Source organism: Nesoenas mayeri (assembly GCF_963082525.1).
Source record: "Nesoenas mayeri genome assembly, chromosome: 20".
Lineage (NCBI taxonomy): Eukaryota > Metazoa > Chordata > Aves > Columbiformes > Columbidae > Nesoenas > Nesoenas mayeri.
In genome coordinates this window covers 6,858,576-6,883,697 of record NC_137569.1, presented here as the reverse complement: position 1 = coordinate 6,883,697, position 25,122 = coordinate 6,858,576, and the positions used below count along the sequence as shown (strand labels likewise).

The window sequence follows — 25,122 nt, the reverse complement described above, 5'->3', positions numbered from 1 at the left end:
CGTCTTGCTGTGGGTGGGAAGGGGGGAAGTGCTGGCAAGAGCAGAAACGAGCCAAGCGGGGGGAGCGAAGGCGCTTTCATTCCTCACCAAGTTTTGCTCCGCAAGCTGAGTAAACTTTTTCTCTGCTGAACCAATGCTGTGCAGGGCGAGGGTTTGACACGTTCCCAGTGATAATTGCCTTGTCTCCCCCCCGCAGGTTCGTCTGGCCGCCAGCATGGTTACTTTTCCAACCAGGACCGTAAGTGGGCAACACCAGCATCGCATAAAAGCAGAGCTAAGAGCGGAGCGGGGGCACTCCTGGGTGGGGGCCGAGGCAGCCAGGGTTGCCCTTTGCTTGTGGGGGAAGCACACGGGAGGGGATCTGCGAGACTCTGCCTACTCTGCCTCAGTTTCCCTCAAGTACCTGGAGGGCAAGGAGAAGGGGGGCTGGAAAGGCTCTGAGATTCAGGGAATTGCCCAGGCAGCACCTGATGAGCACCTGAAAGGTCTGCCCATGCTTGAACCTTACTGGTTTTCCCTTGGGTCGCTGTCTGAGAGGGGACTCCAGGCTCCACAGACTATGTCACTCCCCTGTTTTCCCTGACCTGCTCATGCTCCTCATCAATCTTTGGGGGTGATATGTTGAGAAGAGGTAGAAAGAGAGTTTGCTTGATAGAGGTGAGAGCTGCAGAGCTCTGGGAGGGAAGGTCGCTGTGACCGTGTTTGCAATTGCAGGCTCTCCCATGAGGACAGAGGTTCAGATAAAATAATGGAGAGCTACAAATTAGGTCTGTTTAAATCACAATAGAGATCTGGCTGCAAATGCTTTTCTGTCTTTTCAAGCTAAAGAAGTTGAAAATTTTCTAATGCAAGTACCTGGATTGCTTGAATTTTGTCATGGACTTCATCTACCCCTTGGCGATTTGCATCCCAATACCTTGGGAGTGTCATCTGGCCCGCTATCTTGGGCAATGTGGGAAGGTAAAACAGCCTCGTGCTTACACACTGGAAGTGCTTCAGGAGTGTGAGCTGCTGCTGTATTTCTGGAAGGTATTGAAAAGCCTGTCTGTTTTCTGTAACACTCTGACGTTCCTCGTAGGCTCCCAAGCACTATGGTATAGAGATCTACAGATGCTTCTGGCCGCACTCAGGCACTTTCAACCCTACCCAAGGTGGGTGTCTCTGCCTGGGGTTTCTTATTGGCTGTTTCAAAGTATTCAGCCCATCAGAAACTTGACTTTCAGGGACTAAAGTGGAATTTAAACTATCTGAATATAGTCCTTTGTGTCAAATCAAATGATTTGTTAAAGCGAGGCCAGATTTGCGGGGAGAATCAATCTTTTTTATTAGATCAACTGATGTGGAAAAAGCAGAAAAACTTTCAGGTGTATTAACCCTTCTTCTGGCCTGCGTTTGTATTACAGGAACAGAGGGACCTGTCTACCAGGGGAGGCTGTGCTTTAGAATCTGCGTTTGTGCTGACTATTCCTCAGCAGTGTTGGTCTGAACACAGGCATAGGTGGCATTTTTGGGCACACTTTTATGCTTTTTAGGGGGAAAGACTTGTCTCCCTCCATATTTGGACGCTAGATGTTACTGCACAACAAATAACGGGCTCTGTTCTGCAACTGATTCGTTGTGCAAGTCTGGGGCTAATTACTGAATCCCTTCGTGCCTCAATTTCCATCTGTAAAATGTCACAGATGCCCACCATTCATAAATCGCTTTCAGATTTCCAGATGAGGTGCTGTGTAAGCGTAGAATAGTGTTAGTTTATACATATTGTGCTAGAGTATAATATAAACCACATGCAACAGAAGAGCCTCACAGATGTGTCCCTTTCAACTGCAAAAAGGCAAAGCCTGGGCTGATGATTTAGCACAGCACTAATTGGGCTAAAATAGGAGATTGCTTTTGTACTGATGCAATTGTCACCATTAAAGTCCTCATTTACCAACAGTTTTTGGAGATAGCCCAGTTATTTCCTATTGAGGAAAACTGTAGCGTCTTGGGTCTCAAAGCACAGCGATTTATAGCAAATGTCAACGTTTTTATAGCATCCCCCACGCTGGCTGTCCTCACGCTTCTGGAAGGGGACTGTTCCATTGTTTGTTTTGAATGTGCATCTTGCTTGGCCCGTAGCTGCACTTAGCGCTTTTTTGCTGCCTGCAACCTTTTTGGGCATATCCATATCTCTAAAGCAGAGGCATCTGACGGGGCCATTTCCATCACCATTACTGAGTGTTGCATACACAGGAATCCCCGTTTATTGATAAGAAAAGCTGTTCCCGTAGCTGCAAGGGAACGAGTACCTGGCAGCTGTTCAGCATTAAGTCAATTCTGAAAGTTTAAAGGATTTGTGGGCTGTGATGGTTTGGGTTCAGACAATTAACTTTGCTGAAGTGCTTGAGAGTGTCTTCCAGACACGTTTCATGGAGAAGGATGAACTTAAACAGTTAAGAGATTTGATTTAAGTGCCCTCAAGTTCACCGATTGTGCTGTTGGGGCTGAACTCTGGGTTGGTGCGAAACCTCGGAGCTCCTTTGACTGCAGGGGAATGATCGCTGTTGTTCCCCTCACAACCTGACCCTGTGCTTGTTCAAAAGAGCCAACACCATCCCTATTGCCAGCGGCACCGTGTGGCAGCAGGCACCAGTGACACTGCATTGAGCCTCTGACGCCATCCTCGCACTGTGTAATTTTAAAGCGCAGGTCTGAGCTTATTTGCCAGGGTGTTGTCATCTGGTGCTCAGAAGTGATGCTGAGCTGTGGTGAGAAGGTGCGGGGTTGCGGGGAAAGAAGGTGTCCCTGGAGATACCCGGTTCCTTCTCGCTGTATTGCAGACAAATTGCGCTGTTCTGCATTTGTCCATTTTGGACTCGCTGGTTGTTCTCCCCGTTCCTCGTCAGTGCTCAGAGGGAGGGTCAGAATTCATTGTCAAATCCTCCACAGCTGTAAGCGTAACGTAATATTGAGGCTGAGTGTGTGGGGTGACAGGCGTGGGAGAGGAGGTTGGCTGTCGCCCAGCCTTACCCGATGCTTGCCATGGTCCAGGAGAAACCTCCCTGGATGCCAGGCCTTCATTCATGGCTCTAAACTTGCCATTTAAGGCAGTTTTTTAGGGGAGTTTCAAGGTGGAGGCAGCTAGAACCTCAAAATGAAGCTCCTTGGACTACCACCAGCATGTCTTGTTGGGGATGCTTAAGCTATGGTGCTTGTTGTATAGATACCATAAATCAAAGAAAGCACAAACAGGCAAATTGTGGATAAGGGCTCAGTCCTGTCAGAAAGTAAATGGATCCCCAGATTTGGGACGCATTTGATGAGTTTTGGGTTAAAATAACAGGATGCAGGAATTCTGGAAAACCTTTTAATTATGGATATCCTCCAATTTTTCGTTCTAAAAAGAGTTAGAGAAGTAGCCTGGTGTAGCTGTTTTGAAGAGTTAAAAATCTGAAACTGAAAATGAACTGAGCCTGGCTAACGGCAACTGGATATCTCCTTTACTAATTTTGCTTCACCCAGAAGTTAACAAGGAAACAACAAAGCCAAAACAAAATAAGAATTCCTTTGCGCAGCCTCGCGCTAGCCACTAACGTGATGCAAGTCTTACTTGTTCCTTCACGTTACGGGGACCAGATGATAGGAGGATTTACCGTGTTTCCTGACTCCCCAGCATCCCTGGGTGCCTCAGAGAACAACATCGCAGCTGCAGAGAAACGTGGACGGTGTTCCTCCTGCTGCTGCTCACACCTATAGGGACCACTGCAAGGCTAAGAGGGTTTCGATACAGGCCAGCAAAGGGTAATTAGCAGAATTAAGCAGAGTAATGGTCCTTGGACCAGTTCACTCCAGCTCCCGGGTGCTGAGTGACAAGTCATGAGCCTTGTACAGGGCGATAGTGTGTTGGACAAGGGCTGTGGGTGCTGTGCAGCCCTGAAGCTGGAATGTTGACCTGAGAAATCAAAGCTTTGCAAAAGTGCCCCTGATAATAGTAATAATAATCAGAGCGCATTTGCTGTAGAAGGAAGCATGGGTAGAATGCATGGGCAGACATAGTATTTTGAAGTTCAGGGAGCCAAATTCTTCCGAATTCAGACCATCCTTTTCAGCTGCTTAAGCAATTGTTTTCTTTATTCATCTTTCAGCGAATTTTTTGTCTTGGCTAAAGGAAGCCGATGCTTAATATTCTGGATTATGAACCACTAGCACTTGACTGGGCATCCTAAATGTAACATGTTTATGGATTACAGGGACTTTGTGCAGAGAGGAGACACCTAACCCGAGTGGTGTCTTACAGCCTTGCAGGCTGAAGTGTGATAAAACTCAAAGCAGGGGTAGAATTTAATGTCAGAAATCCAAACTGGAAACCTGATGCATATTTCTTATACAGCAGTTAACTTTGGATGCAGTTTACTAAAGAAACCCAGGTTGTCTGGCTCTAGAGTGTCTTTCTGAAAGACACACTCCAGCTAAGCACACATCGTTTGGCTCGAGACTGTGAGAGATTCTCTGCCCTGCGACACACAGGTGCAGAACTGATATTACAGGAGTCCCTCCAGACGTGACGGTGAGCCTCGATTGAAGTGTTTCCTTTTGTCCTGTCTGCTTCCTTATTTCACGTTACATTACGCCGTATCTTGAGTGCGTTTTTACCCGATTGCTTCTCCCAGCAGGGAAAAGCCGTCTCTTCCATAAGGGATGCGAGACCATCTCAATTTGAGATGAACTTTCAAGTGGGGTGTGCTTGGACTGGGGTCGGCAGAGTCAGCCAGGTCCTGTTGAGTATCACAGCACGTCACAGATCAGGGAGTGACAGAGAAATGAGTTGGGTCAGGCTCTGGATTTTGGCGTAGCGAGGACTGCACCCCAGCTATAGGAGGAGAATGCTTTTCCTCTGGGCTCTGCATCTTCATCCTCTTTGGCAGGAAGGCGTGTGGGCTCCCTCCTTTTAGTTTGGGGAATATTAATCTAACTCACGTACCTTCCTGTGAGAGGATTGTACATACATATTGTTCATACTACCCCGTCTCTTTATTTTCTCTCTATATATATTTTTTGCTTTGCTGTACTTTGCAGCCATGCAGTGATGCTGTGGTGAAGCAGGGGAGTCAAGGGCTCACGGGAGGGCTGTTTTATACAATATCAGAAGTACTGAGCACCCATGGTACCACCAGCATCACCCAGGTGAACCACATTCAGCAGCCCCAGAGACAGCAAGGCTTCACAAAATCATGCTGGATGGCTAAAATCTTTATTTTCAGGGTCTTTTCAGTCATCAGGCAACTATGCTGGGCTACGTTAGTAAAATGTCCTTGGTGTTTCTAAAACAATAGGTAATACGTTTCTAGTAAAACGTGTTGCATCAAAATCCAGCCATTCCCTGCTAAACCTTCCTCTGACAGATGAAGATGGATTGAACACACATCCCACAGCTCGTGGTTGCCTGTGAATAAATGATCATGATCTAATTCCATATGCTAACAGAGCCCAGGCCTAACCAGCAAAATAGATCCTTGGCGCTGTGAAAGAGCACAAATCCCCAGGCTGAGAGCAATTATGTGTAAAATTAGTGGTGTGGGAGTGTGCATGTGTGAAATTTTAAATAAAACAACGTGAGTGATGTGAGCTGTTTAAGAAGAGACCTGGGTGAATAATGGGGAGTTTTGGTGTTCGTTTGCTAAACCAAAAAATTGGAAAGAAAAATGATTTGGGAGAAACCGAAATGGAAATTTTTAGCTTTTTGACACAACGTAATGACTAAAATATGGGTTTGGGTCAATCCAAATTATTTCATTTGACCCAAAGTGAACCATTTAATTTCAGTTAAGACTGTTTAATTGGTTCATTTCATTTCTAATTTGGGCGAGTTTTGAAATAAATGCTATTTCAAAACTTGAGACTGAAACATGTCATTAAGAAATGATGAAAATAGCTTAAAACATCTAGAAAAAATATTGCAAACGTTTTTAAAAATTCACCGATTTTTTTCACTTGAAATGAGGTACCAAATGTTTTGTCATTTCTAGAATACCAGTCGTTATTCCAAAAGTGCATTTTGTGGTAAAATTTCGCTCAGGTTTTTTTACAGACACTTCAAAATCACAGAATATCGTGATAATGAAAAAATATGTATCACTTATTCAGGGGGAAAAAGCCTTTTCCTATTTAAGAAGGTAGAAGAAAGTAGATATGAAAATGAAGTTTGAGTATTTTGCAAGCAGATAAAGATTGGATAGTAGTTCTTATGAAAAGGGAAATTTGAGCTGCTTTTTAAAGAGAGCCAGTAAAGTTAAGGATAAGGGTTTTTATAATAGAGATATACATTAGAGAGAGAGATCACAAACTGAGATTTGACAGCGATCGGGGTCTTCTAGCAGAGATGGTGAGTTATCCATGATGATGGTAAAAAGGCAAAAATATTCTATAGGTGTTCTGCTTCATATTGGTAGGCAGCCTAACAATTCACAATTTATAGATGAAATTAAAACTTTCCATCCTGCAGAATCTTGATGTGCAAACTGTGGGAGAGAACAAGCCCTCTTTGGTCAATGAGACAGTCTGTGTTTCTCTGAGCCTACAGTTCCTTCTCTGGGAGATGCTTTAATTATGTCAGTGGTCACGCTGAGCAGAAATGTTTTGGGCTTTATCAGTGTTGGCTTGGAACTTGGGATTAGAGAAACTGTGTGTTGGAAGAGAGTAGCCTGTGGGTTTTGGTAGCTGTTTGACCCAGAACAGGGACAAAAGTAAGATGCTCCGTGTCCGTCGTTCCACATTTGCTCGTGGGCGATACCCAGCCCCGCTCGGCTGTGTCTGCACAGCCCAAACAGAGGGACGCTCTAGGGTGGTGACATGTTCTGTGCACACCTGAGTTAGAACATGCCATGTCTGCAGCTCAGCAAGAACGTGGATTTCCCCTGCAGCCCTGATATGTTGGGGAGAGGAGGGACCTCATGAGCTTTTTCCTTTGGTCAGGTGTCTTGGGCTGTCCCAGCATCACTGCTCTGGGAGACCTCGGCATCTGTGGCTCTTTCCTCCACGCTGTCTTTGCCAAAAGGTGAAAATTTCCAATGCATGCAACAAGTAAACATCATGGCAGTAAACTGAGAGACTCTTGCAGCTGAGTCTTAATGATCCTACACTAAACAAAACTCGCAGAGCTTCCCCTTGCAGAGGAACAGTTCTTGTGCCAGCTTGCTGGGACCTGAGCCATGGTCGGGGCGTCCAACCTGCGGCAGGATCCCGTCCCTCCCGCAGCTCTCAGACCTTTGATTCCTGTTTGCTCTTTGGAGCAGAGGCTACCGGGCAACCCAAACGTTCCTCCTCTCCGCGGTTGCTGTCAGCCCGTTGCCTTTCACATGCTGAAAACCCAGTTACAGCGCTACAGACATGACTGATTCTAAACAAGTACAATTAATAAAGTCTATCTAGCCAACATCTGACTCTCATTAGAGGAAACGTGTTGAAAAAACAGATCCCAGGTTGGCTGTGATTTATGGCTTGGGCCTGCTATCCTTCACAAGCACTGGCGAAAGCTTTTGCAAAGGGCCAGAACGTAAACTACTTAGTGAAACTCAGTATCCATGTAAAAAGGCTGGAAGGGTCAAATCAGACAAATTAAAGAGGAGCGGAGCTGCAGGCCCGGGCTGGCGGTCCCCTGCTGAGGGCCACCTGGGCAGGCACAGGAGATCTGCGTTTGTACCTCTGGTGTGGAATTTGACTTGAAATTTCTTCTGTGCTGGAGTCTGAAAGCATCACTGTTTTTTTTTCTGGCTAAATTGTGTGTATGTGTGCGGCAACAAGTGCATGGAGGGGTTAGTGGTCTGGTGGTTTATCTCGCGCGTGTCCAAATATAACATCTCCAGTGTGTAACATCTCAGGTGCTCCCCAAGTTGACAGGAGGCATTGGCTTTGTTTTCTACTTTTCTTGGGGTTTCCAGCTTTATCCTTCTCTCCTTGCAAAGAAGCATCATTGCCTGGACTAATTTAGCTGACTTCACCCACATGCTCGTCCGGATTTGTTCAGAGACTACACTGAACTTATCCTGGAGAAAGGTGTCTGCTGACTGACATAAGCTGGTCTCCTGCTTCCTTTGAAAGACGACATTTTCTTTAAACTCAACCTACTGAGTTGTGAGTTAGGGACTTGTAGGGCAGTGCATCCCAAGCCATAACCTGCTCTGAGCAGCCAGGCTGTGCAGCTGCTGGGGCAGAGTTGAAGCTGTCGCGTTCCCAGAGCTCTGAACTGGGGCTGTTCCGTGGCCTCGCTGCGGCTCCTGTTTGCTCCCCCTACCCTGGGCATAACCCAGTTTATCCTCTTTGTGCGTGTCTGTTTCTGTGAAGCACAATGGAAGCGGTGGGCTTTATGAGATGGAGAGAGAAGAGCTGCCAGGCAGGTTTTATCCCAGAAATCAGATACACTGATTTATTTCTCTGTGTGTAATATTTAGTCCTTTTTCATCCTCTGACCTCTGGTCCTTTACAGAAAAAGCATTTCACTAAAAATTCATGAAAGTGGGACTTGGAGGAGGAAAGTGCGTTGTTTAGAGTCCCAAGCAGGTTGAAGCATGAACTGCAAATGCAATTCTTATGTCCCGAAGCCTGACTGTGTGCTACACCCCATTGCATTGCAAGGTTGAAGTTTCTTATAATGGCAAAACGTGGTCTTGAAAAAAAAGCTGGCTGCAAAGATTTTATTTGTTTAAACAAAGGCTTTGTGATTCTAGAATTCTCTCTCCTTTCATATGCTATAAACCACCTCCTCCACCTCCCCTCTGAAATATGAATTTTGGAGTAATCCATCAAGAAAAAGGGAGACAGAACCTTGATCCCTTGACTTCGGTTGAGCTGTGCAATTTGTATCTACTGAGCATCTGGCTGTAGGGAAACCAAAAGCCTTTTTAATATTCTGCAGAGACTCTGGATATACAAATGAGCGTGGGCTGTCAGAGCTGAGAAATGGGGCAGAGATGCCAAGAGGTTTCTTTGCCTTTTTGCATAAAAGTCTGACCTGTGGCCTCATGGTGCAAGTTAGCCTGGTTTGTTTGGTTTTTCTTTGTTTTACTCAGTACCACTGTGATAATTGTGCTGAAATGATTAGAGCCCCGTTGGTATAGAGCCGTCATCACACCTTTCTTCTTTTGAGTGAGGAGTTTGGATATTTGTGGGGTTTTCAGCCTTGAGCAGTTGAATTGTGCAACTATTTAATAATGAAATTATGGCAAATGCTGCTCGAGCCCTGCAAAGCGGCAATGCCACGTTAGCAAGGCACCCAAAGTGAGTCTCTTGTGGCCGGAGCGTGTCCAGGGCGGGAGCTGCAGCCGCGCAGTCAAACGCAGCAGGATTGGGGTTAGTGCATCATTGCTGGCACAGGGTACATGACCTGTTATTTTCCAGCATGCTGAGCCTACCACATCCCTGATGTGACTTTTCTTTCCATCCAGTTGCGTTGCTTTCCCCGCGCAGCCGGAGGGTGGGAAGGGAGAGGTGTGCTAGGACAGTAACAGCGAGACGTTATGGAGACAGACTGAGTGTCACGCCATTCGCAGGTACGGTCTCGCGTTCGTTATCTCAATTATTTATCCTCCCTGCTGGAATATTTCTAAAACAAATCCTACCATGTGTTTTGAGGTTGGGCTTCATAGAGTGAAATCACAACTCCTTTCTCAGAGTCTAGTTGGAAAAATACAAATCTGCCAACTAGGGAAATAAACTGTGGTTCTGTGTAGCAACAAGTGATGGATTTCTGCAGATATGGAAAGCGTCTGCTCTGGAGTTCCAGGTCAGAGAGTATGTGTTTTTGCCCCAATGTTATATTCGTTGCATGCGAAATAATGATGTGAGATTCTCCAGCTCGTTTTAATAAAGCAGATTGCTTTTGCCCTGATCAGAAAATTCAGCTTCACAGTTTCAGGTCTGGGAACCACCAGCCATCAGGATTAAATACTAAATACTTTGGCGCATAGTAGTCAGGGAAGATATTTATTAGCTTGATTTGTCACTATCATTCTCAGGCTTTCTGCAAGGACAGACAGTGACCCCAGACCTTGGAGCAGCCCCGTCCCTGGTGTGCTGTGAGCGAGCTCTGAACGCAGTTTCTATAACTGCAGCACCAAGCGTTCCTCTGTGTTTGAGAGCATCACCCGTCTGCAGGTTAGCTAGATGAATGTCACAAGGATCTGCTAGCACTATGGCTTGCCTCAGTACAAATTTTCACATTAGGATGTTCACTTTCTGGATTAGTGAGATATCTTTTGGGCCTGGGCTAAGTACTGTGGGTGTGGATCTGGGTTTCCAGGCATTTCTCAAAGGAAAGGATCAGAGTTCAAATTCAGCTTGGGCTTAAGTAATTCTCTTGCTGACCTGGGCTATATTTTCCATATGTTTCACCAGGAATCACTGACACAAAGGTGATATTAATATAATATAAACCCCACTATGCACTGGCACTGCTGCTTCCTCCCTCCTTCTCTGATTTTGTTCACTTAAATCGAGCCGTGTGAGCTGCAAACACACCTGAGAGGGCCCTTGGAGAGACTCCTCAAGAGCAGAGAGGCTGCTGGTGCTGTTTGCACACTGTGTGACAGAGGCAATCAGAGCATCCTCCCCCAGGAGCTGGTTGATTCACCCTGTGCAGATGGGTAGTACGAGCCCTTTTTTATGAGCTGAGCTCTCCAAAGAGAGCTTAATGATCAATCCATCTCAAATTATGCACAGAGATGGTTTTTAGACAGTTCAAGTCAATCTCTCTAAACCTGTGGGAGTTATTAACATGTGCAAGCCAACAGAAGGGAGAATAGGACTCCATATTTTATTTGTTCTGTAACACATCTGGTACGCCTTTTGGCTCTTGGGAGCACTGGATTTATTCAGTCTTATCTTTCTATGGGGATGAGCAAGATCAAAAGCATGAAGCTGGTTACACACAGAACATAATTCCCCGTTTTACACACCACAAGCAGATCCAGACCAAGCAAGCCTCACCCATTTCCTTCCCTGTGGGACAATGCACTTATGGCACTTGCATGTTCATGGACTAATTCAAGCCAAAAAATATTGTCCAAGATCTATTGCAGAGAATAAAAATAAACAAGTGTTATTTTCTGTTAGGTAGAAGAATGTCCATGTCAGTATTGACCTGAAAGGAAATCCCTCAATCTAAGTGTTCCTGAACCATCAGATGCTTTGTGTGCGGAGCGTTGGGTCTGGTGAGGTGGATGCTCTGTGCGAAGCTCCTTTGGGAAGCTCTGCAGCTCCACATAGAGGGTCAGTGAGAGAATTTCTCTGGCAGGTTTATGCAATGGGTGATTGTTGCTGCTAGCGCTCAAGCGATCTTCTTAGTCTGTAAATCACGGGGTGGAACAGCCAAGCTCCCTGGCCCTCCGAGCCATGCACTAAAGTCTTTGCATGGCCGAGAGCCATCAGCACATACCATGGGCTTCATAAAACTGGAAGGTGTTTGTAGGTGAAGATTGGAGAGATTCCTTGGGCAGAAGAGGGCAAAGCTTGTTAGGGCTTTGATAACTGAGTTCCATGTGTTGGGGTGATATTTAATCAGGCCCAAACCTACACCGTTCCTCCCCATAGGTAGGCGCTGGGTTTACTCAACATACTACACATCAGTACAGCCTCAGCATGAGCTGCACCTGGATGGTCTAGTAAGGGGATGAAGAATTACATGTGAATGTCCCCAGCCCATTGGAAATACCAAGATTAAATACTCCTTCCGTGGCCAGTCAATGAAAACTGACTCTGGCCCTAACGAGACCAGAAACACACAGAGAGATGTATTTCTCCTCTGTGGGACATGAGATGGCGGTGATTCATCACTTGAATATGGATGGTTTATTCTCTGAAATACTTCATGCTGCAAGTCATTTTCCCTTTTTAAAACCTGTTGTGCTTCACAAGTCACGGTAGGTGAGCGGTCCAGTCTGGAAAGCTGCTCTGAGAGCTGGGAATGGGCAGTTCAACACTGGCGCAAAGGGCTGAGAAAAGTGCCTTGTTGATTAAATGTCTGTTCGGGGCTTCTTGCTCCTTCACTCACTTGAAAATTGCTGAAATAAAAACAGAGGCAAAGCAGCAGGCCTTCTGATTAGATAAACCATGTCCTTTGTATCAAGCAATCATTTTAAACTGCACTCAGAGCCCATTATGTGAATGTTTGTTCTTCCTAAGGCATCCTGTCAAGACCCCTTTGGTGGTTGCTGTTGTTTCTGTGCAGCAAAGTGAGATGGAAACCACTTCATGCTCTGGTCTGCTTCAGCCCTGGGGTCTGTCTTGGATTTTGTTGCTGTCATTAAGACAGATGTATTGTTGTGGAAGTGGTAACAGGGCCTGGAAGTGCAGGGACAGAGCAGGGCTCCACAGAAATGGGCATTTTGTGTATTTATTGATTTCCTCAGCATCTGACCAGTACCTAGTATAGGAGAGGTTACAGCACAGAGTTAAATGGGAGTAGTGGCTGTGCAGTCTGATGTCCTGTGAGGTGGGAACATGGGCCATACCAGCTTGTTCCAGTGGCAGAACATGTGTCTCTGCTGGCAACAGCAGATCGTGCTGGTTGGTACCATGAAAAGTCTTAAAGTTGATTTTTAATTCACCTGCTTTCTACTTACTGGGAAGTTGGTCTCACACTCTACCCAACTAAACATCCCCAAACAAAGTTTGTGTAATGTGGCTGTGGCTGCTTACCCGTGCAATGGAATTGAATATTTATTGTCCCCTATAGCTATCTAGAATAATTTTTCTATGTGCCATGGATCAAAAAGGGAACAGAACCTGCAAACTGAAAGCAATGCATTAAAATGCAAAGTACACAGAGATTTTACATAATGTTGTTTTGTTTTTTTCTAGAATGCATGAACTGCACGAGACTCGCCGATATGACGGAGCGGTTAAACACGCTTGAGGCCAAGGTAAGGACCTGCCTTTATTCTTCTGTTTGGCAGACGTTTCCAAGAGTTGCTGGTGAAAAAGAGGCCGAGTTGGCAGCCCTGGATGAGGCGTCTGTCCTTTCACCCACAGCGAGGAGCAGGCTGTGCTGTGCTGATGTGCACACCGGCATCGCTCGCCTGGCGCTTCCCATGCAGCCGCAGCTCTGCCTCCCTCTTCCCTCCAGCCGCCCAGCTCAGCTCCCCCTAAATAACACACAGACCTGAGAAATAACTTGTGTGTTTCCATCATGCTCATCACCACGTTTACCCGTTACAAGCCTGTCCTTGTATGGCATCCGCCTCCTCTCCTGCCAGCTCTGGTGCCGGGCTCGCTGGCTGCTGTGCGGTGGCGTGTTCAGCCCGTGCTTGCTGCTGTCACAAGCGTGCAGCTGTTAATAAGTAATAAATAGCTCGTTGCCCTCGACTGGGACACGTTGGCTCAGGTTTTGTTTCAGAAACAGAGGGCAGACGGAGCTCTATGAAAAATCTCTTGCTTCAGCTGGTTGATAAGGTGGAGATGTAAAGCAGTGATTCCCCTGGCTCAGGAAAGAAGCAGATGCTGATTCTGGTCTCTCTCACTAAAAATGTCTCGTAGAAACCCTCCCAACGTAGAGTGCCAAACAGAGGAGTTATGGTATCTAGATTTTTCTAAGAACAGCTCTTCATTAGCCTGTTCTTCAAGTGCTATCTAGTCCTGCTTTTTTATCCCTTTTGTGAAAGATGGGCGGCTTTCACGCATAGTTTAGTGGAGACAAATGTTAAGGGGAGACCTTCATGATGCAGATGTTTTTCCTGCAAATTATTTTAATTTCTACCTACTGGGATTCAGATAAATTGTTCCAGTCTAGCAACAGAGCAACTGAGTCAGTCATTCCCCTTTGATCTGTGGTCCGTTTTGTGACAGCCCAATCCTGGCTGTTAGATGTAGTGCTTTGTTCCCTTTAAGTCATGTGCTGCCGTTATTATTCATTAACTGATGGTTATCAATGACATAAAAGAATTTGGGGAGAAACCTTTGTGGAGGGGGGTGTTGGATGTGGGGTGTTTTTCAGGCCAGTGCATTATGGTAATTTGAGAATTGTCTGTGCTGAAACGGAGTGAGCAACGTTGTCTGGAACTTCCTCAAAGCCTTCACAGTTATATTTCACTACAAGAAAGTGAAGGGGTGGGGGGAGTGAAATTCTGGGGAGCAGACTTGTTCGAGTGAAAACAACTGTTGTAGCGCAAAGGACAGAAGATGAGCTGGTTTGTTTTTCTGAGCCGCGGGACCTGGCAGCGAGGAGCTGGAGGCGTTTGGAGAGGAGAGAGGGGCTGGTGAGTGACCTCTGTGTGTGCAGTCCCCAGCCCAAGTGAGACACGGGACCAGCCTCAGACAGATGTAAGTCAACCCTCCCATGCTCAGCCTGTGACCAGCTGCACCTTCCTGTGCTTTCTAGGACTTTCTAAATCTGAGTCCCTGGAAAAATGATGTCAAAGACTGTCATGACATCAGAGCACCCATGCTCTCCTGGCTAGTGCTGCTCAGCACTTAACAAAGCCTAAGATGCTAATGGCAACCTGAGCCGGGGCCCTGGCAGGACTCGTGGAGGAGGAAGGAGTCCTACCTGCCCAAATCCCCTCGAGAAGTCTTAGTCCAGGAGTGAAACTGCACCCAGGTCAGTGGGTTTGTTAAGAAGCTGGTTTAAACCGAGTGACGTTCCCCCCACTTGAAAACAATCTGCTCTTTGCGCTTGGCACCAACTGCCAAGTGCCCCCCGTGTTTGGGAGGTGCTGCCTGCTTGCCTTCTACGTGGGAGCTCGAGTGAAGGCAGGAGCACGTTCTCTCCTACACTAACCTGGGACACTTGTTGTGCAACAACTGGCATTTCTGTCCTGACTGGCAAAGCTGCCATGCTGTCCATAAGAGACGCTTCCTATGTCTGCAGCCATCTGGCTGCAACCTGCTCTGTGTTCAGGAGGGAGCACTGAGTCACCAGCAACAAACAGCCGTGATGGCTGAAGACTTTGTAGTCTCGCAGAGCTTCTGACATGAGGAACAGGGAGGCAGATGCCTGCAGGGTTCAGTGCTGAGATGTAGCCAGCCAGCCCCTGGTGATGACAGGGGGTTCATCCTTCCTATGAGCAGAGGCAGATTTCCCTGCCACGGTCGTGCTTCTTCTGGAGACAGCTGAACTTGAGGAGCTTTGCTGCTTTTGTTCGTTTGAATTTCAGCCCAGCATGACTGCGGTGAGCTCAGGGAGCGGCGGTGGGTGAGATCAGCCAGCTTCAACCAGGTCAGGCCACCGCCACCTGCTCTGAGGGCTCTGAGGCTCCTGGAGCCTGTGCATCCTCATGATAAACCCTGCAAGACCCAGGGTGAGAGCAAGCGTGTGGAAAGCTGCCTCTGAAGGCACTGTGGGCCTGGGTGCTGGGTGAGGGGTTGTGCTTTAAATTGAATAGGTTAGGGACAAGTGAAAAACAATCTCTTCCTCACACCTCTGCGATGAGGATGAGGAGGTTTTGTGTGAGGATATATAAAACGTGTTTGTCCTCCAGTGGCTGTGATGGGCAAGTTAGAGAAACTTAAACTCATTTGTGGAAGAAGAGGCTACAAGACTGTGGTTTTTTCTCTCTCCACTCCTCTTCTGCAGACTTTTATAGCTGTCCCCCTAAAAAATGGGGATATAACTAGAAATGTTCTCATCTTTCTTATACAAGGATGAGTTGGTTCATCCAACTTGTAAGATCAGCATCCAAATGAGGTAATAAAAGTGACCCTCAGATTTTTTGTAATATGAGAGTTGGATCAGAAAGCAAGAAGCAAGAATAAACACAGAGCAAATGGAATGAAAAATGACTCATTAGGGACCGGTGCTTATATAGCCCTTGGGGAGGAGAGAGACTCTGAGACATGGCTGAACAAACTCTTTACGTCTTGTGCTTTCTTTAACGCTGCTCTAGGTTGTCTGTGTGGCTGTAGGAGATGTTTCTGCAGGAAAAGAGGTAGAGATGGAATCAGGTTCCTCCCTTGTCCACCCTGTTTTGAGTTACCCTGTCATCTTCCCAGGAGGGAGTTGGCCTGTTCCATTTGCTCAGTACCAGACCATTTGGGTGCCAGAGATTTGAAAGCTTGATTGAGAGCTTGAAATCTGCGAGCCATGGGACTATGTCAGGGAGGGTGCTGTAGAGCCTGGAGTCAAGGACAAGAAAGTGTGCAGGACAGGGAGAAAATTACCCTGTCCGCAAGCTCCGACATCCCAAACTTTACTTCTTTCCCATGAAATCTTGCTTGACATCGCTGCAGCTCCCCCTGACCCTGCGGGGATCCTTTCCAATGAAAGGTTTTCCTTTTGCCAGCACAGCTTCTGAGTGGGAAGAGTGTAGAGCCTTCCTTTCTGAATTTCTTGAGCCTGCTGCTGCCCTCCTGTGTCCCAGGACTAAGCCCATACTCCGCAAAACTCGAGAGGGCGGCAGGAAAGCAGCTGCAGAAAAACTTCTGCTGATTTTGTTCACCCAGTTTTTTTTATGAGCTCCACCACAGAGCCACGGGCAGTGCGATATTCATCCCAGCTTTTGGTTGGAGCTTGAGTGCAGCATTTGATGTGAGTTGATATAACCCAGTCTTATCTCCTGACACTGCTTTTGAGGAGTTCGTGGCATTTCACTTAGAGCTTTAATGCAGGGAGATAACATTACATATCTGGTGTCTGATTGATTCATTGTGTGATTGATAAACGACATGCATATTTTTCGCATGAAAGCAGTCCTTGTAATGTGATTCCCCACGCAGAAGATTCTGAGAGGTTTTAAAGAAAACCTTCGTGCTGTGCACAAAGTTTGATCAATACAATGCTATTTATATGAAATCACCCCATTTATTTAGAGCAGATTACCCCACAGCACCTTCACTACCCTGTGTCTTTTGATTATGAAGCACCATTACTTGGAATTTTAATGTAATTATTGTATGAAATGTTTCTCTATTTCCCCCCTTCTTCCAAGCAGCTACATGAAATACCAGCAGTTGTCTGGGGTTTTATGTCTGTCTGTTTATGGGGTTTGTCTTGTCTTTCTCTGATAGACAATAAAACAGTTTCCTGCCATAGTGGATAAATATTTGGAGAATAGCAAATATTTCATGATACGGTGACACAGCTGAGAGGTTGGGAGGGAAACCCCCGTTGCTGCTGGTCCTGCGAGGGGACATTGGCGGCTACTTGATATTGCAAAGATTTTCATGGATTTTTCATGTCGTGTATGTGATTGCCACTAGCAGTTAATTTCCTTTCTGTTTTGACCAGGAAGGTGGTTCACCTCATCTCGAAGGTTTCCTAATGACCCTGTGTAGAATCTGCTTCTCCAGCTCTAGGAATGTGTTGAATTTAAGGAGTATTTAGGCTGTTTCACAGGTAGCTGTATAGTAACGGCTGGTTTCTAGTAGCAAGAACAAACTTAAATCAATCCCTGTACAATTTTAAATGTAATCCTGAGTTTTCTATAGATGAATTAGTCTAACGAACGTCCCTAAGAATAAAATGCAGCTTCCTAACTGATTTTTACTCATGAGCCAAAACTGGGTGGGTGGTCCGCATCTGAACTTTGCATCGATCTCATTGGCCTATTTCTAATTAACGATAATTGTGCTTATGATTAGGACACTTGAGGAAGTTCAGGTACTGGCCGTTCTCTCATTTGGGCATGCTTCTGTCTTTCAGAAATACAGTTAAAATCCTTTCCTTCTCAAGTCCTAGTAATTGTTGGATGTTATTTCTTATCATTGTTGGATTGAAGGAGCAATCTGTCCCCTAAGGCTGTTCCATGTGTTTGGCAAATGATGTAAATAATTTGTCAGAACCACAAAAAGGCTTTAAAGACCCCCTCGTCCTCCTCCACCCTCCCCTCCCGCAAAGCCTTTGAGTTACAGGTTTGGCATTTTTAGTCAAATAGATTTAATATTTTCACAGTATAGCTTTGAAAAATTCTGTTTTCCTATGACATGCAACTTAATCTGCTAAAAAAATCCTATGTCTTCATTAGGAAATGCTTTTGGTGTGTTTGCCACCTGGGAACATTATTTACCAGCTTTGTTTTTTGGGAGAAATACTTTTGTGGACAAAATCAGGTTTCAGCGCGGAGGCGTGTGAGGAGCCTGAGGGATGGAGGTGCTCAGAACCTTTGCTAATCTTGTGCCTACACATGCAAACTTCCACTTGATCCTCAATCAGATATTCTAGTGGACCTTCATAAGGAAAATATCAGAAGAGAAAAATTACTTGGGGTCCTTTTTTTCAGCTTGCGCCAAGGTGAGCCAGGAAGGAACCAAGTTCCTGAACTTTTCCAGTTGTGCTGCTCTCCCCTTGCAGCTTTTCATTTAGAGTCCAGCAGAGGAGGAGAGCACATGAGGCGGCATCGCAGCCCATTGGAGCCAGTGATGGGAATCTCTGCACTGGCTGGTGGGAAACTATAGTAGCTGATGGGAATCAGCCAGAGCTGAGGGCTCCTCGCTGGTAGAGCAGCAGAGAGCTGATCTCAAAGCCGTTGCTGAGAACAGATGTTACTTTCTCAAGAGCGAGTTCGTCTCAGGCTGGCCTGGCTCCACATCCGGAGCGCTGCTACATCCCCAGCAGGTGACAAGCAATAAATCGGGCAGAGAAGAATGCTGTGATTTTGAGAGTGGAAGGTTATAGCTCCAATGTATTTTTATCAGGTGTTTTAAAGTAATGCTGGGGAATCTGATTTCACTCTGAGCGCCTTTGTGTACTTCCCTCTGCAATGAACTCTCAGCACGGCATTGAAGTTTTACTGGATCCTTTCCACATCGACCTCCTTCCCCTGGCCCTGACACATTGGGGTGCTGGCAATGGTAAGCTGGACATGTTGGGGTGCCAGCAATGGTAAGCTGGACATGTTGGGGTGCCAGCAATGGTAGGCTGGACATGTTGGGGTGCCAGCAATGGTAGGCTGGACATGTTGGGGTGCCAGCAATGGTAAGCTGGACATGTTGGGGTGCCAGCAATGGTAGGCTGGACATGTTGGGGTGCCAGCAATGGTAGGCTGGACATGTTGGGGTGCCAGCAATGGTAGGCTGGACACGTTGGGGTGCCAACTGGTGTGACGATGTGCTGAACATTGCCTGCCTTTCACCTAAGCCAGCAGGCTAGCCTGAGCTTTGTGTCTTCTCTGCTCTGATTCCCTCCCTGCCAGAAGACACCTGCTGATGAAACAGTCTCTTTTTTGCATCCTGTTTTTTGGAAATCTTGTTAAACTATACCAAAAAACAAATACTTTTTGCAGAAAGAGCATGAACTACACTACCTGTGCATTGGCAGAAGCCTTTGGTCCGTGTTTGTGTCTTCCAAGCCGTAGCTGGTGACATAAGGCTTACCTTTTGGTCTGCACAGCGTCACTGGAATGACATCAACTGTTGCTCCCCACATCATTTATCAATACAATAAAAACTTCTCCATGCAATAATTATCTTGTCCTCTTTGGCCAAGATGTAGGAAGGATGAAGTCACCCAGGTTCTCTCTGGGCACCTGGTTCATCAGATTTCAGTGGACACTTATTGAATATCTTTTGGCTTATGAAACCAAGCAATTGCATCTGCATTGGACCCTTGTGTTCACAGGTTTCATAGTGCTATAAGAGAGATACCATTCTCCATCAGATTTTGTAAAACTCCCTGTTTAACTCTGTGTCTTGATGAATGATAAAAACCCCTATATTTTGCCAAATAATTTGCTATAAAGAAAGATATGTCCAACCAGTTATGCAATTACTGTTATTAATCAGCTTGTGTCTTTACAAGATCAAGGGAATCTTATTTTGCACTGAAATTTTTAGTTGATGAGTTGGATTCATGCAGTTTCTTTCCCTCCTCTTTAGAGAGGGATGGAGGGGAGTTAATTTCGCCAGTGCTTCAAGAGACTGAATATCCCCTGTTTATTAATTAATAATATCCATCTGGATTATGTTAAATGATTCCCCCTGCACTTTCATGGATTTTTATCCAAAGAAAAAGCATTCTGAGCCCTGTTGTATCAATTTTGAAATCTTTGGAAGCCCGGCTGTTCTTTCCTTGTTTCTAGCACCTACTAGTTACAGGACATCAGGAATGCGAATGGAGGACAGATGATGGGAGGAGGCTGTTTGTGAAATCTTCTTTTGATGTGTGGGAACAACCAAAATAGGGTTCTTGAAAGCCATTACAAGCCAAAAAAAGTCCTCTGACACCGAACATCTCAAGAAGATGAAAACCTTCCTCCTGTTTCCATTGTCCCTGGGCTGAGCTTTTGATCTGACGCAAGAAATGTGGTATGTGTCTGAAGTTTAGAAAGTTTATGCTGGCAAATAGCAAAGGGGGAGGTGGGTTGAGTAAGCTGGGACTGAGCTTCAGGCACATAACGCTCGTGTCCCCACCGAGGGCCCTGTGCTCTAGCGGGCCCCGCGCTGAAGGGCCAGGCTCGGGGCCATGGGGGAAGAGTCGGCGCCAGATCCTGTACAGAGGTGATGCCGGCGGCTCACGGGAAGCGAAGGGCCCAGGGGTGAGGTTTTCAGGCAATAACCTCTGCCGCTGGCGCTGGCCCGCGAGCTCCCCGGCCAGCGCAGTGCGTCACCCCTCCGCGTTCCCTTCGCCTTCGCACGCCGGCTCCTACCTCGGGCCCGTCTCCCGCTGCGGTGTTGGCAGGAGACGCGGCCCCGTTTCAGTTCTTTCCAGCTTTCTGACCCAGTTCAGCTGCATCTGAGAGGTGGGGTCTGGAAAGCAGAGACAAGCCCTGATGCCGGTGGGACCTCTGTTGCCAGAGGCTCGGGTTCAGCATGTCCATTTAGGCTCCGGTTTGACTTTTTGCTTGCATGTGTGCAATAAGACAAAGCCCGAGTGTTTTGCTGAGTTGAGTCCGTCCTTCACCTTGCCCAACACAGCGCAAACTGGGAGGAAGAGTCTTCGTTTCTCCTGCAGGGATCTCCTGACTCCACCGGCAGCAACCACAAGCGCTGCCCTTCGGGTCGTTCTCTCTACCTGCTCTGGTTGGTTGGGTAGCTAACGTTACCCATGGCATCACGACATATTTCACTTATATCGCAGCTCTAACGTGTTTTCTGCCTCCATTCTTCATGGAGGAGTAACTTTTGCATTGAAGTGGTGATGGTAACAGAGGTGGGCACCACTTGCAGTGAGGGTTTCCAATCAAAACCACACGTTCTTCTTCACTTGATGTTATTCCTCTCTCCACTTCAACCTTATTGACTAGAAAATACCAAGACTTTAATACTGAGACTTTTAATCCGTTGCACGTTTTGCTAATTTGTTTTCTGGCTGTGAGCCTCTGTGGTATCATTTTCCAGCAGTTTACACAGAGGGCTAGAAACTTTCTTTTTTTGTTTAATGAAAGTGGGAATTCTCCTCGAGTCCCTTGACTACGGCAATGGCAGCCTTAAGAAAAACAGAACGTGACAGAAAATAGATGAATGGCTCCAACGCTATTGCAATAATGTGCAAGGACCCCGTTTGTGCTGTGCTGGCTTATGAGAGGACACTCCTTGTTGAAAGAAGCGTGTGTAGTTTGAGATTTTGAATGTGACTAAATCCCTCGTGCTTTTCCTTCTTTAGCTTGGCTCTGTGCATCTCATGGATGTGAGAGCTCTCTTCTTTCTCCTTTATTTCTTTTGGGCACTTCTTCAGTCCTCGTCATAAAAACTAGAATTTCTCAGCAATTTCAAGTCTGGAGACTTCCTGACCTCTATCATTTTGTGCCCAGGGAAAATAAACTTGTTCCTATGATTTGAGCCTTAATGACTGCTAAGTATATATAGTCAATTTATAAAAGAGCATGCTGGATTATTCCGTGCATGCCTTTAAATCTTTTACAGCATTTATCAGCAGAGCGCTCATTTAAAACATGTTGTTTTAATGAAAAGGATACCGTTGCCACTGTTTTATGTTGATTATGTGGTAACACATTTTTATTATCACCCATAAAAATGATTTGGAGCCGTTCCACTCCAGATGCAACTTGAGCAGAGCTGTGCTGGTGCCGCTCGCGCCGCCCGGGAGGGCCCCGCACCCCTGTGGTTCGCTGCTCTCTGACCATCGCTGCTATTGATTTAACATCGCCTCTTCCCACAGCGCCGATGGGCCAAATCCTGGCCAAGACAACCCTTGTCGGTCCCTTCCTCGCAGCAGGAGCATCCTGACCCTGCCCTGGCTGGAGCCCCGCTAATTCACCATCTCCACCATTAGTTTTTGCCTGTGTTGCTGAATACGCTTTGGCAACATCCAAGTGTTTTGCTGGGGAAATAAGACGGTAATATAATAGCATAAGTTGATTCAGAAAAGGTCTTCAGGGCACGCTCGAGTCCTGTGTCAATGGGATTTAAGCAGGATCATGGTAAGGCACATGCTTAGCCTACTGATAGCGTATTTCCTTGAAAGTCTGACAAATCATTTCATAGGAGCGCAAAAGTGCATGAGACAGATTGAACTGATTCCTTCCTTGCCTGGCATCAGAGAAGCCAGTCAAATAAATGCATAGTGGCCTGATTTGTTTTTGCTTTCTTATTAGTCAGAAATCAAAACTATGGGTCCATGAATAAAGATCCTTGCAATAAAGGAAGAATTTTGCTTGTTTGCAACAGCTGAGTTTCAGTTCCCCTGCACTTAACCTAGCTCCCAGTTTAATTAGTTTCTGATTCACCCCTGTCAGGCCAGTGCATTCTGCAGGAAGTTCATCATTTCTGGCGCTGCTGCGATACTGGCTCTCACCATGCCTTGTAATAAATAAGTGATAAACCTTGTAATAATTGCAAGTTAAGAACAAACAAGAGGAGCCAAGTCACTCTCATTTATAATTGCAATGTGACTTCATTATGTAAAAACAACACAGCATGTAAAAGCTGAAACTTCTAGGGATTTAGTGGAAAGTCTGAGCCATATTTTCTTTTATTTCCCTTTTCCCTAGATCAGTATTTATTTAGGTGGTCTCCAAACAGGAGGAGACAGCGCTGTACCAAACCATGGCGTTGCACTCCTCGAATGATTTTCCCGTGTAGCTTTGTGCTTAGAGAGCCGGGTTCGCTGGAGGTGCTGGATGCTCGGATCAAAACTCTTGTTCTGGAAACCTCAGCCCCACTCCAGCCTGACGGGGGATGGGGTCAGTGCTCCCAATGGACTAGGTTTTTTCAAAAGAAATCTATAGGACTACTTTGTTATGCCCTGCTTGCTTAGTGCCTGGGAAGGCGGGGGAATCAAGCATTTAGATTGAAGTAGTCGAGTTTGGTTTTTTTAGGTCCTAATTTTGTGAAAACATCAATTTAAAATGTTGATTATAAAGTGCAATGAATGTTCCTCTGGGCTTCACTGTAATGAAGTTTGTCACAGAGCCCACGCGAGTCCTTCATCCCTCTGCTGCCTGTGGGCGTTCAGGTTTGTTGCGGCCATGTTAAAGACCGACTTCCAGTTTCATACTGGCCACCAGTGGCCAGGGCAGCGCCGCTTGATGAACAGCCGTCTAAATCAAAACAGGGAAAAGGGGTCATTTCCCAAGGAGCTTAAGTTGTAAATGGCCCAAACAGCTCAGGGGTGCACATGGGGTTGGGGATTTATTTGAAGGTAGCGTGTTTACAAGGTATAGAAACAATTGTGCATTTTAATAATATCCTATTACTTCTAAATAGAACTCCTTGAGGAAATTGCCTACCTTTTTTTTTATTCACTCCAAAATGAAAGCACTTCACATCTTTAAAAGCTTCAGATTCTCCACCTTCTTTCACTTGGTCAGCATTTGTGCTTTGGCTTCCAACCAGCACTTGTCCTGAGGTACCTCGCTTTGCTACTCTGGGCATCCTACAGCCCTTCACCTGGTACCAGCTCTCAGTGATTCCTGAGCTGATGCCTCTGGATTTCAGCACGTAACCCAGCAGTGAAATGCTGTGTCCCCAGACACCAGCTCTGCTCCCTGGTTTCATGTTTCTCACCAGGGAGACAACCATACGTGAGGCCGAGTCCCCGCAAGCAGACAAGCCCTCTCTGAGGGCGGCTTGTGCAGGACCTGCTTGCAACTTAACCCAGCAGCTTCCTCCACTAATTGCTGCTGCTGTCCAGAAAACCAACAGGGCTTTAACACCAAAACCCTGCACTCTGTGATGCAGAGTTATTCACAGCTCCTGCTGGCAAGGAGAGGAGTTTCAAGACCACTTCAGGATTGAGACCACGTACAAAAACATCCCACTGACCTTGTTTGCTTCCCCTGTCCAGATCCTGCTGCTGGAGGCCGCGGAGCGAAGCCCGCCGCTGGAAAACAACCTGCCGATCGCTGGAACGACGGCCACATGGTACGACGATTTGCTGCCAGATGCCTTTCCCCTGCTCAATCCTGGGACTGTCCTGAGAAAAACAGTGGGATCTGTTGGTAAGCACAACCGCCCTGTCACCAAAGCGCCCACCCAACGTGCAGCATTCCCATCGGGTAGCTAAAATGAGGCTGTGTCAGCGTGACAGAGTATTGGAAGCTGCAGGGGAGAGAGGCTGGAGGGGAATGCTGACAGTTCCTTCCCTCAGCATTAAGATTTTTCAGATGGGCTTTTAAAATATTTTCCTCTTTTTTTTGTGGGCACACTCGGTGCTGTGTGTTTGATCCATCGTGGCACTGGCCGCGCTCAGGCGGTGCTGCCCGATGAGCAGCCCTGCCCTGCGTCTGCCCTTTGCTTTGCATCCTCAGCCCAGACACCGTAGCTTTGGTGTTTGCAAACGCTTGCTGCAAGGTGGGATTGTGCTCGGCAGGAACACCACCCTGCAGAGAGGCATCTGCGAGCATTCAGCCTCTCTTGTAGGGTTAAAATCAGTGTTATTTAGCTCTAAAACAAGGAGGGCCACCACTATGCCTGCCTGTGTGTTTCAGTGTATGTGTTTTAAGTCCAAAAAGTGGATTTTCAAGCCTGGATAGATTGAAACATTCCTGAGGAAACTCCAGAGACACATCGGGCTCAGAGGGGACAGAGTGTTTCCCTGTCTGGGAGCGGCGTGGGGAGGTAGAGCCTGGGCTGTAGGGTAATGGTTTTATTAGGACAAAAAAACTTTCCCATGAACAGCAACATCAGTTGCAGTCTGCATTATATTTTTTAAATTTGCCATAAACACAATGGGCTGTTTTATGATCCCTCTTGTGGCATGAAAAAAAAATACACATAAGAAAATCTCCCTGCGACCCCACTTGGCTAGACACATCCCCA

At 46.4% G+C, this 25,122-nt stretch overlaps 1 protein-coding gene across 1 annotated transcript in view; it reads left to right on the top strand.

Annotated features, from left to right (window-relative positions):
* The window catches only part of COL26A1 (collagen type XXVI alpha 1 chain), a gene marked incomplete at both ends in the record, with an annotated part of 155,673 nt that overhangs the window by 106,056 nt on the left and 24,495 nt on the right, over positions 1 to 25,122 (top strand). The window contains 3 exons of the mRNA XM_080357133.1: positions 197 to 238; positions 12,835 to 12,896; positions 24,149 to 24,302. Of these exons, the coding sequence (XP_080213259.1) occupies positions 197 to 238; positions 12,835 to 12,896; positions 24,149 to 24,302 (258 nt within the window). The remainder of the gene's footprint in view (positions 1 to 196; positions 239 to 12,834; positions 12,897 to 24,148; positions 24,303 to 25,122) is intronic.